General features: G+C 49.5%; 1 protein-coding gene across 9 annotated transcripts in view; it reads left to right on the top strand.

Moving 5' to 3' along the window:
• Positions 1–19188, top strand: part of FGFR2 (fibroblast growth factor receptor 2) — a 108893-nt gene that overhangs the window by 22327 nt on the left and 67378 nt on the right. For 4 of the 9 annotated variants that reach the window (XM_040486633.1, XM_040486634.1, XM_040486632.1 and 1 more), the window contains exons 3-5: positions 6831–7097; positions 7952–8026; positions 18434–18603. In XM_040486633.1, the coding sequence (XP_040342567.1) occupies positions 6831–7097; positions 7952–8026; positions 18434–18603 (512 nt within the window). The remainder of the gene's footprint in view (positions 1–6830; positions 7098–7951; positions 8027–18433; positions 18604–19188) is intronic. The other 5 variants (XM_040486639.1, XM_040486638.1, XM_040486637.1 and 2 more) reach the window with 2 other exon arrangements.

Raw genomic sequence — 19188 nt, 5'->3', positions numbered from 1 at the left:
TCTGCTCCCAGTGCTGGCGTGACGGTTCCCGTGGGAGCGCCGAGCTGCGACAAGAGGCACACGTTTGTGTCCCCGCAGCCCGCGCCCTGCCACCCGCCCGGCCTCTCCTCCAGCTCCAGGCCCCGGGTGGGGGGACGATCTGTTTCCCGAGTTCTCTCTCTCTTTTTCCCTTTCTGATCCTTTCTGGAGGAATGCGTTTGGGGCTCGGATGCCCCTGACTTTCTGACCGGGAGCATCTTCGGGGGCCGCGTCGCAGAGGCCCCGCCACACTGCATCCTCGAAGCCCGGGTTCCTGCCTCTTAGCTGCGAGCATCTTGACATTTGGAAAGGCGCCGTCCCGAGGAAACCCCAGAAAAGGCTTTACCTTGTGAAGTGCGACGTCACCGTCCCGCCGGCCTTCGCCGCTTTGTTGGCCCCGGACCGTGTCAACCTGCCGTCCACCCTCCAGCAGGCGATCGGATGGGGCGAGCCGCGGGCTTCCCATCTGTTCCCTGTTTGCATTTGGGCGCCATTTCAAAAACCACACGGGAAAGTTTATAGGCAAACATTATAAAAAGTGACAGTCTGCAGTGCTGCTATGGCTGGTCTGGCAACATAAAGCATTACCTGAAATAGCTTACTGTTCCAAACTCCCTCCCTGCTTCAGCTGTCCCGGGACGGCCCTGCTGGTGACACGGGGGAGGGACCCAGGGACGTGTGCGTTGAAGTCGCATAAGTCACGGCCCTTCTGGACTTTGACAGGCTGTCCCCTCCCCGGGCTCTGGGCGCATACAGGCTAGGGTTTGCTTCCCTGTGCTTGTTTACCCGGAGGTGAACACCTGCGGCTTGCAGCCAGTGACGTTGGCATGACGTCACTCTGAGAGGTCATGATCCCCGCCCTCACCTGCTGAGGGCTGTCCCCCCGCCTCAGTGTCCTCCTCTTCCCACATGAGGCCCCTCTGCTGCCCACGGCGGGGACCGCACAGGCTGCATGCCGGGGACGGGCTACAGGAGTGCCTGTTCTCTCATTCTTTTAATATCCACGTAGTCGCTTGGATATTAAGAAAAAAGCTGTGGGGCGCCTGGGTGGCGCAGTCGGTTAAGCGTCCGACTTCAGCCAGGTCACCATCTCGCGGTCCGTGAGTTCGAGCCCCGCGTCGGGCTCTGGGCTGATGGCTCAGAGCCTGGAGCCTGTTTCCGATTCTGTGTCTCCCTCTCTCTCTGCCCCTCCCCTGTTCATGCTCTGTCTCTCTCTGTCCCAAAAAAAATAAAACGTGGAAAAAAAAATAAAATAAAAAAAAAAAAAGAAAAAAGCTGTGTGATCACTCTCTGCTGGTACTTCTCGGCCTTCGAAACCTCCGGGGAGCAAGTCGAAGTTGATGAACCCACCGTGTGCATGTGACGCGTAGAAACCAGCACGGTGAGCCCTCCAGGGGACCGGGGTCACCTCGCCCACTTCTCCCCTTGGCCGTTTTAGGTCTCCGTGACAATGTCGGACGCTGGCGTGTGTGTGTGTGTGTGTGTGTTTTCCCACTTTGAATTACTGTTATGAAAGATGGACGGAATTTTGTGTCTGTGTGTGGACGTCTCTGAAAGAATATCTGGTGTGGAGCAGAGTGGCTTCTGGAACCTTCCCCCGTTGTGTTTTGGCAGGATCAGACGAGGGACAAGGTTGGACTGGGCGCTCCCTGTGGATTTCTCCCCTGCTCTGTGTAAGAAAGGTTAAAAGTAAGCTGTAGCACCAGAAAAAAAAACAAAAAAAAACAAAACAAATCCAGGAAACATTAATATGACTATAAAAGGTATTGTTTAAATCTCCCCGGGAATACTTTGCCCTGTGTCAACGGTCCTGCTTTACAGAGCGGGCCGCGCAGCCTGCTGGAGCAGGGGTGGGGGTGGGGAGGGGGTGGAGGCACCGGGCCCTGTCAGTGGAAGCAGATCCTCGTCGGGGAGCATCGCCGGTGCGTCATCGCTGGTGTCAGAGGACTTAGCAGATCTTCTTGGCTCCCCACCGAACGGTGTGAGGGAGATACCTGTGCAGGTGTGTAGGCGGCACTCACGGAGCATGTTTGCAGGGCGCGGGCAAGACAGTCACCTGTCACCTGTAGCATTCAGACACAGAAGAGAAACCCAAGCCAGGAGTGGCCTCCTGGGGACGGGCGGGGACAGGGTGGCCTCCGCTGAGCCAGATGTTTGGGTTCCAGGCAAAGCGCCCATGTCCTTGGCACCTTGTGCCCAGGTATGTTTGATGCAGGAACCCACAGGCTGGGCGGGGGTGTGCCTGGGCAGTGTGGCATCCCTTCCCCCTGCCCCCAACGGTCTTCCTTCTCTAGGCACTGTTTTTCCCCAAACGCTTCCTCAGTCCTCTCCTTGTTTTCAAAAAAATTTTAACGTAGGCTTGTTTACTTGGAGGGTGCAAGCAGGGGAGGGGCAGAGAGAGGGCTCTGTGCTGACAGGCTGACAGCAGCGAGCTGGACGTGGGGCTTGAACCCATGAACCGCGAACCCATGACCTGAGCTGAAGTCGGATGCTCAACTCACTGAGCCGCCCAGGTGCCCCTATTTATTTTTGAGAAAGAGGGAGAGAGCACATGGGCGTGGGAGCGAGGGAGGGGCAGAGACAGAGAGACAAAGAGACAGAGAGAGAGAGAGAGAGAGAGAGAGAGAGAGAATATCCCAGTCAGGCTCCATGCTGTCAGTGTAGAGCTTGACACGGGGCTCGAACTCTCCAACTGCGTGATCATGACTGGAGCTGAAATCAAGAGTCAGGTGCTTAAGTCCCTGGGCCACCGAGGCACCCCCTCTCCTTCTTTTCGTTGACCCATTCGCCCTTCTCCCCGAGCCACACCTACAGTCTGACTGTGAACACCGCATTGCTGGGCTTTGCTGAAGTTGCCACAAACCCCCAGTGACCCGGTGAGCCTTTTGTGAACCGATCCGTCAGGTGCGGGTTCGTTCAGGCTTGAAGTCAGGTGGCCTAATTGTAATGGATGAACACCGTTAGTGTTGTATTCTGGAGAGTTCTTTTACTGTCCTTGAAGCTTATCCTCTAACTGGAAAACGGGGTGACAGTTTTGACCTGGTTTTACCAGAGAGAAGGACCACGTTGAGCCGAAGTCCTCTTATGGGCCGGGTGAGATGGGAGCCTGTCCGTAACATTGACCTGCGTCTGTGGAGATACTGATCCAGACGCTCTCTGAGCATCCTCTGAAGATAGTGGTGCCGGAGGCGTGGTGAGCGTCGTCAGCCTCGAAGGACAGCGGAAGTGACGGTCACGGGCCCGACAGGTTATAGATTGGACGCCGAGGTTCCTGTTGGTTGGCTCATCGGATCCTCACAACCAATGCTGTGTCATTTCGGCTTTCCTGCTCCTCAGTGGGGGAGGGACCGGGGTGGAGTGGGGCTCAGGGGACCATCCTTTTCTTGCGCACGATGGCACATTTATCGTCAGCTCCCGTGTGTCCGGCCCCACGCGAGACGCGGTCCCTGCCCTTGAGGCCTCAGTGGGCCACGTTCCTCCTTTACCACCAACCAGCAGGCGGTGGTGTCTTTGTGACGTTGGTCCGGGCACCCCTGGCTTCCGTGAGACCCAGTGGTTTACCTATTTGAGGTGAAGCCAGATAGTCTCAGCGAAAACGCGTTCCTTTAAGAACAGGGAAATCGTAACTCTACCTTTGTCGGGAGAGAGAGGTTTCTGCGTCCTAATTGCAAGTATCTTGCTTATCTTTTTTTTTTTTTTTTTTTTTTAAAGCAGTCTCCTTACATTCTCCTGCCTGCACGAAATAGGGACATGGCTCTCCTGATGGGAGGGGCCAGGGCAGAGGCAGGCTGGCTACGCGTCTCCCCGAGAGGGTGAAGATTCGCCGTTCAGGGTCCAGCCACTCCTGCGTAGACCTCTCTTGATGTCCGGTCCTGGCTCAGAGGAAAGCAGATTCTGTGGTATTCTCGGTACCTTGCTGACGATGCCATGTGGTCCCGATAAATACTATTTTGTGACCCAGGCTAATCCACGATAAATTCACTCTTTTTTTTTTTTTTTTAATTTTTTTTTTCAACGTTTATTTATTTTTGGGACAGAGAGAGACAGAGCATGAACGGGGGAGGGGCAGAGAGAGAGGGAGACACAGAATCGGAAACAGGCTCCAGGCTCCGAGCCATCAGCCCAGAGCCTGACGTGGGGCTCGAACTCACGGACCGCGAGATCGTGACCTGGCTGAAGTCGGACGCTTATCCGACTGCGCCACCCAGGCGCCCCAAATTCACTCTTAACGTTGTGGGTGCTGTTTCGGTAATTACTGGTTGGTTATATGGGACCCAAATGCCATCTGATCCTTGCTTTAACCAGCTGTGAAAGGGACTCGGCCGGGTGTCCTGTGGGGCACCATCACTTCCGATGGGACTCCAAGCCGCTGGAAATGGGGCAAGGTCCGCGATCCGGGGTCACGCTGAATTCCTTTTTTCTCTTCCTTCCCCTCTTTCCCACATTTTTCTTCCTTTTCTCTGTCCTGCTCAGGCTTCAGAGTTCAAGATATTTCTAGGAGTCCCTCAATTCAGGTGCATTCGGGCCTCAGCAAGCTCAGGAGGCGTGTGGCCTGAGGAACCTTCCAGCTGAGGTCCCGGCGACATCTTTCAGACATCACTTTGCCCTTCAACTCCTCAGAGCAGCCTTCTCTGAACATCCTGTACAACGGGGGTTGGCAAACTTTTCGTAAAGGGCGAGGCTTTGCAGAGGACGTAGGGTGTCCGTTCCAGCGCTCAGCCCGGCCATTGTGACACAACAGCAGCCCCAGACAACACTTAAGGAGCAAACGTGGCTGCGTGCCAGGAACACGGTGTTTACAGAAACGGGCAATGGCTGGGTTTGGCCCGGGGGCCGTGGTTTGCCAGCTCCTGCTCTAGAGAGAGCCCTCCCCCTCTGTCTTGTTTGTACCGCTGTCTTGCTGTATTTGGCTTCCTGACAAGACCGCCTCCCGTACTTTATATGTTTTTTGTAGGCTTTTTGTTTATTGTCGGTCATCTCCACCGTAATTAAAGTTCCACCAGTGAGGCAGGGATTTTACTGTTCCCTGTTGCTCCCTGAGCATCTAGAACAAAGCATGGCCCGTAGGAGGGGTCTCGTAGATGTCGAATGAGAAAGACCAAACTTACTCGGGAAGCGTAGCCTGCGAATTGGGGTTTTCTGCCCTTGTTTCAGGGTGTGCGTGTCTATGTCTATTTTGTTGTTGTTGTTGCTGTTGTTGTGGTGGTTCTCTGTGTCCCGTTCAGCGTCTGGGCTCTTCTTGGCATGTATGCCTTTGAAGGTGCCCCTTTGGGGAGCCCTGGCCCTCCCATGTTGGCTGGTGGTGGTGGTGGTGAGGATTTCTAGAACCAGATGCACACGGTCCTCACTGTTCCTTCAGCAGTGGGACTAAGGCACGGAGTGACTTTATTCCATTGTCATGTGGGAGATTTGTCCAGACTACACTCAGAAGGACAAAACAGTTGCCTTGTGATGCTGCCCAGATTTGGAGCTATCCCAGTGCTGGGAAGCTTGATGTTTCCTGGGCCTGGGACTCTGGGTACCATTCACAGTTCCCATTGTGATGGATGAAAGCCCATTCATGGGTCCTCGTGGGTCCCGGCCAGCGGCTCCGGGTGCTCCCCTTGTAGGCCTGTGGCTCCCTCTCGCTGTGCTTGTACAGGTTGCCTGAGTCCTCTGTTGCCCTGAGGATTTGGGGACCGCAGTCCACGTTCAGCACGGGCCCCTGCCATGTGTGTGTTGCTTGGGGCAAGAGGGACACCCAAGGAGACCTGAGCCCTCCATCTACATCTTTGCTGTTCCCCTGGGCGACAGGACACGTCCATGAGCTACGTGCTGCTTCCCCAGAAGCTGGCTCAGCGGACAGGTGAACGAGGAGGGGAGATCCGCTCCACCCCCAGGCCCGGGGGACCGATGGCAAGCTCATATCCAGCTGGATGATTTGGGCCTTGAAGGATGAGTTGGGTTAACGGGGAGGCGAGGGAGGGAGGAGTACCTCTCAAGGAGTTAAAGGCCAAGGCCCCGAGGAGGCTGGAGTGCAGGGTGTGCGGTGGGTGCTGGTGGGCCGGGAGGGACCCAGCTGTGAACGTGTCAGAGGGTCAGGTGCTCAGCTGCCTCATTTCCAGATCTGTCTAGGTACGATACGGAGACCTCCTCTTGGTTTTCTGGGGCATTTTGTTCTTTTTGGTGTTAAGAAAAACAGCGTGTTCCAGCTTACCCAGCACAGTATTCAGTCTCCAGGCCAGCAAAGCGATCTGAGCCTGAGAGTTTTGTACAAGGACCCATTAGCGTCCCTTGAGTTTGGGCATTTCATCTTAAGAAGCTCGGCATTGTGACAACAGGCAAAGTCTAGCGCAAATGGGGTGTGTGTGTGTGTGTGTGTGTGTGTGTGTAAAGGTGTAGACACGGCCATGCAGTCGCATTGAATAAAAAAATTGTAAAGCACACGTCCTTACAGATCAAAAATGTCACAAGAATAGAATTCCCCACGTGTGACCCTAGCGAGCAGGCTTTGGATTGGTAACAGACTGCAAAGTTTTCTTACATTATCCTTCCACGCTGGGTTTTGGGTGTGTGTTTACGGCCCTACAGCTTGCGGAGACAAAGTGGGGCCGCTTCTATTGGGCACTTCCTCTGGTCGATGTCTCAGACACTCCGTCTGCTCTGTGCACGGCTTCCCGGGTGCAGGCGGAAGCCGACGCCTGCCGGGGCCCTTTGCAGACCAAGAACCGCCTCTCCCAGGAATAAACGGGCCGCCACTGACCTTTGTTGGACGTTCTCTCCTTTTCCTCCTTCCCATCTGTCTCCATCTTCTCTCTCCCACCTTTCTGCAGAGCCGCCAACCAAATACCAAATCTCCCAACCTGAAGTTTACGTGGCCGCGCCCGGGGAGTCGCTAGAATTGCGCTGTCCGTTGAGAGATGCCACCATGATCAGTTGGACTAAGGATGGGGTACACTTGGGGCCCAACAATAGGACAGTGCTTATTGGGGAGTACTTGCAGATAAAAGGTGCCACGCCTAGAGACTCCGGCCTCTATGCTTGCACGGCGGCTAGGCCGGTAGACAGCGAGGCTGTCTACTTCATGGTCAATGTCACAGGTGAGTCGGCCTGCGCGCCCTCTGCTCTCTCTTCTCTGTAGCCATTTTCTGGGTGAAATTGTACTGGACAAGGGAACTCCTAGTGGGATCTGCTAATTGGATGCCACGCACAGAGCTCCCTAATTTGTTATTGATCTGTTTTTGAAGTTCTTCCACGGGGACCGGCTCTGCCAGAGGGGCTGGTCGTTAGAAATGACAGGATTCTCATGTGCAAGGTAGCATTTTTCTTTTAAGACAGCATGCTTTTATAGAAGTAGAAAACACATCTCCTCACCGCCCCCCCCCCCATACTGTTTGCATCTTTGGCCGTTAGAATACAGGATTGCAGTTTGATATGGAAGATTTCGGGTTCCTTTTATTAAAACTCGAGTTTCTCTCCTTGATTTTTCTCCCATGCAGCGAGGGGGAACTAGATGGAGGCCCCCTTTCTGGCCAAGTTTAAAGATTTGCTTTCAGAAGTTAGTAAATTCTGCCGGGGACTAATTCCCTTCTTGAAGGGGATCCTGACAACTGAAAGGTGGTGTCGGAAAGAATCTTTGGATAATAACGCAATCAGCAAATTTGCCGGGGCCTTGAATGCTGTTGGAAGCTTAAAATCCAGTTTTAATGTATCCAACTTGACAGTATGTTTAAAAAACGTGAAAGCAGAAAGCACTGGGAATCCTAATACAGACCAACTGTCCTCACGGAGAGAAAATTGAAGCCCTTAAAGCCATCTTCACTAAACAAGACCTCAGACTTTTTGCGGGGGCTCCTGGGTTGTGGCATTCCCTGTCCAGAAGGACTAAGTTGTACGTGATTACAGCCTTTTGCTTTGCAAAAACACAACCATGGATATATTCTTTTGAATACAGATGCCATCTCATCCGGAGATGATGAGGACGACACGGAAGGCTCCGAGGATTTTGTCAGTGAGAACAATAACAAGAGTAAGTAATGGCCGTCTCGGAAGGTCCCCGAGAGAGCAGAGCCTGGTGGGAAGTCCGGACTCTAACCTGCCGTCTTGTCCACTCTTCAGAACGCTGTGCCCTGCGGCCCTTGACTTTTCTCTGCTGTGTCTCCTCTCCTGGCTTTCTAATCTGAGAATAAACCAGTGTTCCTGTGTACCCTTCTCTACCGTTTGTCCTTTCTTATTGTGTCACAAGTCACTCTTTCTCGAAAGCAGTTCCCAGTTTTCTGTCCTCGAATTTCGTTTTCTCTCCGGTTTCTCACTGTTCGGAGGCGTGATACGAGTAGAAAACACATACCACCCTGGTCTTCTTTGTAACCTTTGATGGTGCTTGGCTTAACTCCGTGGTTCTCAGCCGGGGTGGGGGGCGGGGGGATTCTCCTGCTTCTGACTCCCTTGGGGGACATTGGGCAACACTTGGTGGTCTCAGTAGGGGGAGGAAGAATGCCAGTGACCTCCAGTGGGCAGAAGCGAGGGGTACTGCTAGTAAACATCCTGCAATGTACAGGACAGCCCTTAACAAAGAAGGATCTGGTCTAAAATGTCAGTAGGGCTGAGGTTGAGAAACTGGGGCCTTTTTTTTTTTTTTTTAACATTTATTTATTTTTGAGAGATAGAGAGACAGAGCGTGAGTGGAGGAGGGGCAGAGAGGGGGAGACACAGGATCCGAAGCAGGCTCCAGGCTCCGAGCCGTCGGCACAGAGCCCGAGGCGGGGCTCGAACTCACGGACCACGAGATCACAACCTAAGCCGAAGTCGGACGCTTAACCCACTGAGCCCCCCAGGCGCCTCGAGAAACCGTGACCTTTTCGGACATTGCTGCATGCTGAGAGGAAATAAGGGAAGGGGGCCTTGCTTTGTAGACAGTGACAGAGCAGGGAGCCAGCAAGTACTGTTTGCTTTTCAAAGGCTGTTAACACGGAGCAGTGACACGTGGGAGAACCTGGGTGAAGAAGAACTCGGCCTCTCTTACTCTGACACCTCTAAGTGGGGGTGACCCTGGGCAAGTAATTTAACTTCTCTGCCTCGGCTTCTTCAACTGTAAAATGGGAATAATGACATCCCGTAGGGTTGTTACGAGTATCAGACAAGTTTGTGTTTGTAGGGCGCTCAGAAAAGTGTGGGTCGCGACGTTCAATACAAAAGATAAAATGTAGCATTAGTTATATTTCCAGTAACATGGCTTGAATGTTCCCCAAGTGCTTGTACATTAGTTGCTGGCATTCTTTGCTTAGGTGTTCTGTTCTGCATGTTTTCAAAAGGACCTTAGTTTAATAAATTCTTACGAGGCTTAAATAATAAGAAAGTTAGTTATGAAAGTAGGCAGGGCTTTTGAAGACAAGAAGAGAAAATGGATACTGTTAGGGACCTGGGATAATGTGTCAAATGGGGAGTTGCATTTGTTCCAGTCTCCTAGCAGCTTAGGCAAAAAGGGAAACATAGTTTTCATTGTTTTGGCAAGAGGACGCTTGGGTTCTGGACCACGAGCATCAGCATCGTCTAAGAACTTATTAGAAATGAAAAGGCCAAAGCCCAACCCCAGACCCCGGACTGGAAACTCGGGGGATGATTCTCATGTGCGCTGAAGAATGAAAAGCACCGACTTAGGGATTCACACCTTGAGATCTGCCTTGAGCCGTGTGCGCTCTTGTTTATAAACTGTGGGTGAGTGAAACTGTCTTCTGCTGTGATTTGTACCAACCTTCTTGGGAAGTTATTATGGTTATTTTTTTAATAACGCATCACTGGGACATCAGAAGACATCACTCCTTGTTAGTTCTTTGGCTCTGGCCGGGAAGGCAGTGGATGACCCTGCTTTGGAGGTGTGGCTTTGGGCAGGTTCGGTGCCGGTTGCTGGCTCGGGCAGTGCTCCCAACGACCCCATAAGGTGGAGGGAGCTATTATTCCTGTTTTCTTGATTGGAAACTCACGATTTGGTGAGCAAAAGGCAAAGCCGCCATTTGCTTGCAGGCCTGTGGCGTGTTGAATCACGGCACCCCCCTGCCAGTCCTCAGGGTGACAATATGGGGGTGGGGGTGCAGGGAGGATGCCGGCACTGTTGTTGACGGCTCTCAGGTGGGGCCCGTGTGTGGGATGTCCAAATCTGGCAGCACCCGGGTTGTGCTGGCCGGCCTGGAACCTGCCTTGTCCTGGTGAACAGAACCACGTCTGAGAGCCTGTTCCCAGGAACACTTGGGAAGCCGTAAAATGTAACAGCAAGGTATGGGTTACGTAACAAGTAGACTGAGTGAACTGAGTGAACTTTCTGGTGATTGCGAGGGATTACCTGCCGTGGACCTCCAGGGTTTCGTCCCGAACACCGGTCCCAACCGCCCGGTGCCTGCGCAGACGGGCCAGGGAGTGGAGCGCACTTGACGAATGCCATGCCTTCACCCTGTGGCCAGCGTTCTTTGTAATTAGCTCTCGAATGACACCACGTCTGCCCTGCAGTGGGTGCTCTGCGGTGATTAAGGGCTGGTGTTAGCTGTACCAGGGAGACACTGCTGTCGGGAGCTGCCTCTGTTTGGTGCCTGTGAAACATTAGACACGATTTAAAGTGATAGCAGCTCTTAGCTGGCTGCTTGGCCTCTGCCATCTGTTAGTGTGATTAGGCTGGTCTGATTCACAGGTGCAGCCTGGGGCAGTGGAGATTAAGCAGCTGTGGCCTGTGTGGACAGAGGAATGCCACGGCCGGGGTAATTGGCAAGGCGGGGAAGGGGATGTTGCCATTAAAACAATTTTTTGCCACCTCCAGTGTCAAATGCCTGACCTGATTAATAGGAAAAATTATAGAAGCGCCGAATTCCATGCGTTTTCAGGCACCTAGAAAACACCCGTGGGTCCAGATTGATTCCTTCGGTGCCTTCTGATTGTCTGGAGACGTCACTGGGGTGTGTTTGAAAGCTCCTCTTCGGTGAAGTTAACAGATGATGCTCCGGTGACCCTGTGCTGACAGTGACATTTCTGGACTTTTCTAAGTTTTGTTTTTTTTGTTTTTTTTTTGTTTTTTTAATTTTGGTGGTTAGCTGTGAGAAGGCAAGCTTTTATCTGCCTGGTAGAGTTCCGAAAATATGTACAGACTACAGAAAGCATGGCAGTCCACTACAGGGGCAAAAATAAGTCCAAAATTAAGGCAGGATCGTTGGCTATGGGCCATGAAAGTAGGTCTGGTCTGACTTTTAGAGGGCTGTTTTGCCGTATTCGGGTTGACCTTAACGCTTACACCATTGGTCCACGACCCAGCTCAAAGGTGGGTTCCCCCATAGGGGGTTTCCTTATCGCTTCACGTGTTCTATTCCCTCGCATCTCAGCATCACGATGCATCTCAGACCCGCCTTTCCTGGTAGACCACTGTTGGAGGCAAGGACTGGCCTCGATGCTGAGCGAATGTTTTTTGGAATTACAGTCCTCCTCTACATCTTTTACTGGCGCTTGACAAACAGAGTAATGCTCAGGTCTGGCCTGTACCTTAAGAGAAGAAGCTGGTGCTTCTCAAAGTATATCCCGTGGAACCCTAGTCCAAGGGCTCTGTGCCAAGAATGAGTTGTATTTTGAAATGAGTTTGAAAAATACCTCTTACTCTCTGACCCTTTGTTAGAGACTTACCCGGTGCACCAGCAGAATACGTTCTCTCCAACGTTCTGTAGTAAAACATCTGTTTAATTTTGGCTTTTCCCAGGGTTTTCCAAACGCATTGACCGTAAGACCCTTTTTAAAATACAGCACTGTACTAACATCCTGTTGCACATGCTTTGAAAATCCCTGCAATGGGCTGATTTGATTGACCTGACTTTGCTTTTGCCTTTTAAGTCAAGCCCTTCCATCACAGATGTCAAGGGCATTCTCGGGTCATATTTTAGCAGCTGACTAACTGATGACCTCACACCTTACCCGCGCCTGACTGTTTCCCTGAGCGGAACAATTCTGTGATGTCATCACAAGCCTAGCTGCCAGGAAATAATGCTTCTTACATATGCCCTTTAGTGAAACAGACTTTCTCCGGACAGAAAGTTGCAATTTCAAATGCTAATTTTTGAAATGCATCCAGGTTGAAGGTTTTGAAGGCTTCAGAGTTTATACTTCAGCATCGGAAAGCATAACTTAATTAGCCCTTGCCTCCCCTCGGTACGAGGTACCTTTACGGGTTATCTGGCAGCAGATGAGTAGACCTGCGTGTCCCTTTTTTTCCCAGGTGATTTTTATTACCTCAAGCTTGTGTTTCAGCGATTCATGTTTCTGAAGAGTTTCTCGGGAAACCATGATTGACAAAGTTCAGGTTGACTGCTGAACTAGAAGGAATTGATAGCGAGGCAGCTTTATCAAGATCTGTGCTTCAGGAGTGGTTCTTTCTCTTGAGTGAGGAGGAGAGAGACCAGGCAGTTTTCCATTTTGGTTTTCATTCCTGTTGAGACCTGCAGGTGCCCGTACTCCTGTGTCAGGGAGAAAGGCAGTTGGCAATTTTCTTTGGAACTGGCTAGGGAAAATGAAGGGACTTGGCCTGGGATTCCACGCTCCTTTCGTTGCTTAACCTGCTGATAATAACAGTTTATAGTCACCTTTGGTCTAATTGGGCCTTTTACTTGGTAGGGGTTATAGCTATGTTGGTAAATGTGTTGGTTTCTTAGTTGGGTTACGCAGTTTCCAGGAATTGAAAGTTATAGTAACAATAATAATAATAATAATAACCCAAAGCACACAGGCTTCCTGAACTTTTTTTTTTTTTTTTTTTGGACATTTCTTTGTAATGGAAACCTCATCCTAAATTGGTTTGGGTGTTTTTTTTTTCGCAAAAGCCAGGGATGGTGTTCTATCTGGAAGGTTGGATTGAATTATCTCTTTCTTGGCCTCCCGTGTGGGCAACCAGCATAACCAACAACTGGAGAGTTTTCTTTTGAAGGCAGATCCTAGGAGCTCCCATGGGGCAGCTGGTCGCCCAGTGGACTCAGGCATTTCAAAGGTGGGTCATTTGTCTGTTTGCTTTAATGGGTTTCTTATCAGTGCTTCAACCCGATCGGCAAGGTGTTGTTTTTAATGAGATTCTCAAATAAAACCCGCCGCCCCCATAATCACACATTCACTCACATCTCCATATTTTGTTGGATTTGTTTTCTCTTAGCTTATGCAAAACTGAAAACATGAACCTCAGTCTACTGTATGGTTGAGCTCAGAGACCTCTTCCCACCCCCACCCAGTCAGGGTCAAAGCATTCAAATGTCCTGATTAGTGATATTTTTAAAGGCCCTAATTATAGACTTAAGACAGAGGCCTTAGTGGGGCTTTAGGGAGTTTGTGAGACTTAATCTAGGAGCTGAAACAGGCTCTGTTTTTTTATTTTTGCATCAATAAAAATACAGTTGGCAGTCATTAGCGTCCGCAGCTCACATAAATCTTGAACTTTTGACTTAATTACCATGGGAGAGTTCAAAGGGCAGCCTGGAGTGGTTGAAAGAGCACAGCCCAGGGAGCTGGAGTCCTGGGTCTAGCCTCAGCCTGGCCTTGGCCATGCAGCCTTGATCAGATCACTTAACCTTTCTGGATGACATTGATCACGTCAGCCATTGGACCAGATGGCCACCGAGGCCTTTTGGTACAGTGGTAATAGGATTCCGTGTTTTTCCTTTAAACTGTTGGGCTGTGTTCTCTTTTTGATTTCAGAAAGAGAGGAGACTGTAGACCTTAGCCATCTGTATTGAGATACATAGTGGGGCATGGAAGGGCTTCTGTGGGGGCAGCCCATGTTTTTTCATTACGTTATCATAGAAACCCTCTAATCCTACTATTTGTTGACACAATCAATATCTGCCTGGAATACCTGGACAGAATGTTAGAATAGGGAGGGCCCTTATCAGAACACTCAGTTCACCTCCCTCATTTTATAGCTCAAGCTTTTAACACTTGTTCATCTGGTACATTCTTCCATCCATCCATCCATCCATCCATCCATGTAATAAACACTTGAGTGCCTACTCCATAGGCTAAAGATGACTTACACTGTCCCCTTCAGATGCTCTACTCTTACTGGTCAGCAGACATCGAATGGAATAAATTTCAGTATGGGGACACCTTGGTGATGGAAACATATGTAAATGACAAGCCCAGTGAAGGAATTTGATCAGTCTGTGCTGTGGGATGGAGGTGGTATGTTGAAGGAACTTTGAGGGAAGTTTTTGTGGGGTTATACATCTCTTTTTAACCAGCACATCTTAAGAGACTACTGCTGAATTAAAAGTGTAATTCTATTTACTTAGACCCATCACTGGTATATAATAACTGTCTCAGTATAGAAAATGATAATGAGTAGGTACCCCGTTACGATGGATTTTTCTTATTTTTTAAATTTGGCTGGGTTTTACTGTTCTTACCGTTTAATGACTCAGCATCATTCTTTAGCTACATGTTACATCAGAAGGTCTGAGAATGTCCTAGCAGATGGGACGAACCTGTCACGAAGGTCACCTTGTTTACTTCCAATTTAGTATATTTCATTTTTTTATGCCATCCAAGATTTCCACAGTTCCTTTTCTATTAATTGACTTGAAACTCACTCCTCCTGCCTCCCTAAGATTATGCTAGGGAAGATACATTAAGTGGATACTCAGACCCTTCTTTGAAACAACATGATGGAGACTTGGCTTATAGTTTTCCTCTTTTATAAAGTTGTTGAGGAAACATTTGTACGGAGCACCTACTATGTGTTCTCTTTTGTAGATCGTTAATTTGTTAAGTGAGTTCCTCCTCTGCGTGTTCACCAGCCATGGTATGAAAAGAGGCCTCCTTAGGTAGAAAAGCTTGCTTCGGAGCCTGGTCCTGGTCTCTCACCAGCTGCATTGTCGTTCTTGGGGTGGGGGGAGGGGATGGTGGCTGGCATTTCCATGTGTCCAGACTGCAAAAATGGCAGGAGATAACAAATAGAGTTTGCAGAAGACATGAGGCCACCGATGAAGGAAGCGCAACGGGGCTAGTCCTACAGTACCATTATTTTTCTAGACCTTCCAGGTTCTCCCGTCTTCATGTAAAACTAGTTTCTTTTAGGAGAAGCCATGATAAAATACTAAAATAATCCCTCCCCTCTAGCGTCATGCTCGTTAAAACAATTCATGAGCTCAAAATCTTAAAGAAAAGCCTAGTCACAGAAGGGTGTTGTCCTGTATGATGTTAGCACTCACTCAGAGTGGGACTGGGCAGAGCACTGGGGTGGCCCATCGCAGCCACACAGAGGACCTTGAAAACTTGGCTCGATGGCCTTTCTGTGGAGTCACTATTTACAGGTATTCAGGAAAAGGGAAAGTTGCAAATGTGGGTTTCCAGTGATAGCCACATAGGCGATCTGTTTCTGCTTTGTTGATAAGATTTTACGGTGCCCCGCCCACCTGGGATCCCAGTGACTTCAGGTGACCAGTATGGTGCCCATAACCCTGCCTCATGGCTGTGTGTCTATTTCGCACGAGCAGGTTTTATAGGTGCAGTTTTGACGATTGAAATTTTACCCCAGGGAAGTAAGTGGCTTCCTGCCAGAAATTCCAGCAAAATTCTTCCACCCTTGTCCTTAAATCATCCCTTAGGTGCCAAGACAAAGGTGCTGGTTGCCAGTGTGCTGTTGCCACAGGCCATGACCGTACAGACTCATGTGGTTTGGGGTGATCCCTGCGTGGGTTACGGTCTCCCTGACAGCTTAGCCCAGTGAGAGAGGAACAGGGCAACATTCCTAGTTCCTTAAACTAAATCCTCCCCCCCCCCCTTTTTTTTTTTAACATTTTAGGGAACGTAAAAATCATGCCTAATGGAATGTAAGCACGTATCTGGTGATTTCTTTTCTGTAAAAAAGAAAAGACATTCCAGAGGATCAGCTCAGCCGTAATCGATGCTATCTGAAAGAGTCACTACATTAATATTTAGCTAATTCGTATGAATAGGCTATTGTGTTTACTTACACAAATGACATGAGTACGGACACCTGACAGCATGAGGTATGCTTTTCATTTAGGTCAGATTTATAAAAGTCTTTGTGTAGCAACAAAGCTCATTATTTATTTTGTGCTCTTAATGGTTTCTTTTCAGTGGCTGTGGCTGTGGCTGGATTTTTCTAAGTAGAAGCTTTTAGAGTGAAAGATTATTGAAATTGTTCCAGTGTATGCCAGGCCCTGGGAGTCTTGTGATGAATGGTAATCAGATACTCCCTGGTGAACCCTCAGAAGACTGGGTGTGTTTAGGGGCATTTGACACCCAAAGCCACATGGCTACCAAATTGTCTACTCATTGCAAATACAGCTGATTTCAGAGGAAAGAGTGGAGCCCCGTTCTTTCACTCTTGGCTCTCCCTCCCCACCCCACCCCGCCCCCCGCCCCCACCCTCAGGCCTTTCTTTCCCTGGCATGCAGGACTGACCACCTCAGCTTTGCCTTGCTTGCACCATCTTCTTGGCACATCGTGTAGACTCCCGTCTGTATCCCACCACCTTGACGCTTAGATAAACAAGGACAAAGAAGGTACAGCATGGCCTTGTTAAGAAATCTCCGCTCCACCTTTCATAGCCAGGTTTCAAGAGCAAGGGTGAGGCAAACAGGGGTAGGTAGTTTACCCAAATTCCTAATTGTGCCACGAAAATCCGGCTAAGTGAAGGGGTTTGTTGTCACCCCTTAGGAGCGAGCTGTGTCATCCACAGAATAGAGGGAGGGGGCTTGTAAATCTGTGTCAGAGACCAACCCCCTGCCTGGGCCCTTCTGCCTCTGGTTTGTGGAGTGGGTGTGCTCCTTCTCAGCCTAACCCTCAGCAGCAGTAAACACAGTTAGGAATCAGTCTTGTAGAATTTCAGTGTTCTAGGATGTTCTAGAATGTCCAAGGCCCCGCGGATGGATGCTTCGGGAGAATTTTGGCTGCCAGTTTGCGAAGACAGAAACTTACGTGTGAAACGTGAAATAGCTGTACAAGGTTTCAGTGGAACTTTTGGGCAGTGACGTAGAAGGCAGTGTGCCTTCGGGCCAGCCTGGCTATCCTGGACTCTGGTCTTCAACATCAGAATGGTTGAAAAGGATGGATTCCAACCCCTTGGAGAAGCTGGTTCTTAACTAGCCATGGACAGTAGGGGCAAAGATTCTGGAATCAGACTGCCTCGGCTCAAATCGGCCTGTATCTCTCTCTAGCTTTGTAGCTTTTCTGTGCCTCAGTTTCTTCATCTCTAAACAGGGATCGTGATAATGCCTCTCTCGTTGGATTGGTGTCAGGATTAATAGGTTAAACACGGAAGAGCTTTTAGAGCTCTGTTTGGTAAACACAAAGCACTCAGTCAGTGCTCGGTAGCCGTTGTTGTTGGCTGGCATGAAGAATTATGGCGGTATCCTGGATTGATGCTGTGGTTCTGATTCAGATCAAATGCCCCTCATTTGGCAACTTAAAAAGTTGTGTCTTCTTTTGAGTTTAAAGGGTCGCTTGTTTGTATCCATGACTTTGAGAGCCATTCAGAGGGCTTAATTTTACATAGCATATAATCCGTAGCCTCCTAGTAAGTTTTTTTCTGCTCAGACATGGTAGTAGAATTATGGCATTCACAACCACCAAAAACTCTTTCCTCCATTTAAAAAATTAAAACAACAGGGGCGCCTGGGTGGCTCAGTCGGTTAGGCGTCCGCCTTCAACTCAGGTCACGATCTCACCGCTCGTGAGTTCGAGCACCGCATCGGGCTCTGTGCGGACAGCTCGGGGCCTGGAGCCTCCTTTGAATCTGTGTCTCCTTCTCTCTCTGTCCCTCCCCTGTGCGCGTGCTCTCTCTCTCTCTCTCTCTCAAATATAAAAATAAATAAAAATTTTTAATAAAAAGATAAAAACAAAAATTAAAACATAGTGCGAGGGCTTTTTGATTTGTCACATAAAGCGCTGCGAAGTTAATGCTGCGTCCCTGAAAAATTTACCCTATTAGGATGGTAAGTTATCTCCTTGCTGAGCCTTTAAAGCTTCGGTGGGTAAGTTGACGTGGCTTCGAGCACAACTTGCTTGTGTGTGTATGCGATCGTTTGCTAGGTACGGTGATCTAAAAGGATCCATTCTGGAGGACTCAGCTGCTGCGGCTGTATGCGTTGTCGCTGTCCATATAAAGTAGCATTTAAAAGCATGATTCAACATGAATTTATATCCCGGCACTAAGAAGAAGGGAGAGAAGGTACCTCAAACGCTTTTTCCCCCCCATTAAGAAAGAGAAACTAACAAGAAGTTCATCTCCAGGGACCTTCTGCTAGGCCATCTGCTAGACTTCGGAACAGTTTTCTCCTCATGGACATATTACCCAGAGATTTTGAAAATGTCAGATCGTCCACCTACAAAGTAAAATTCTCTTCCGTGTCACGGAAATGAAGCTCTCCCTTTCCATACGTTATAACGTTGTTTTCCACAACAGGAGCGCCATACTGGACGAACACAGAAAAGATGGAGAAGCGACTGCACGCGGTCCCTGCAGCCAACACAGTCAAGTTTCGCTGTCCAGCTGGGGGGAATCCAACACCAACAATGAGGTGGCTGAAAAACGGAAGGGAATTTAAGCAGGAACATCGCATCGGAGGCTACAAGGTAAAATCAGGTTTCCAAAATGCTCTGTTTCTTACATTTTTGTTAATCCATTTTTAAGTAGTTGAAAGGTAGGAACCTTCAGAAGGGATATTTAAAAAAAAAAATGAAAAATCAGTAATGATCATAATCGGTCATTTCCGCACTTGACATTTGAAAAAAGTTTTCCTGGGCTTACAGGTTACTTTATTTATCTATCTTTTAATGTATGTTTATTTTTGAGAGAGAGAGAGAGAGCGCAAGCAGGGGAGGAGCAGAAAGAGAGGGAGACACAGAATCTGAAACAGGCTCCAGGCTCTGAGCTGTCCGCACAGAGCCCGACGCGGGGCTCGAACCCACGAACCTCAAGATCATGACCTGAACTGAGGTCGGACACTTAACCTTAAGACTGAGCCGTCCAGGCGTCCCTGGGCTCACGTGTGCTTTCAAAGCATAATTCCCATTTCTATTGTTCTTTTTTTTTTTAATGTTTATTTATTTTTGAGACAGAGAGAGACAGAGCATGAACAGGGGAGGGTCAGAGAGAGAGGGGGACACAGAATCGGAAGCAGGCTCCAGGCTCAGAGCTGTCAGCACAGAGCCTGACGC

This window comes from Herpailurus yagouaroundi, unplaced genomic scaffold (genome assembly GCF_014898765.1).
Source record: "Herpailurus yagouaroundi ecotype Mexico unplaced genomic scaffold, PumYag 163, whole genome shotgun sequence".
In the NCBI taxonomy this organism is placed as follows: domain Eukaryota; kingdom Metazoa; phylum Chordata; class Mammalia; order Carnivora; family Felidae; genus Herpailurus; species Herpailurus yagouaroundi.
Note: the sequence above shows the minus strand (reverse complement) of the source record. Positions and strands in the feature narration are given on the sequence as shown.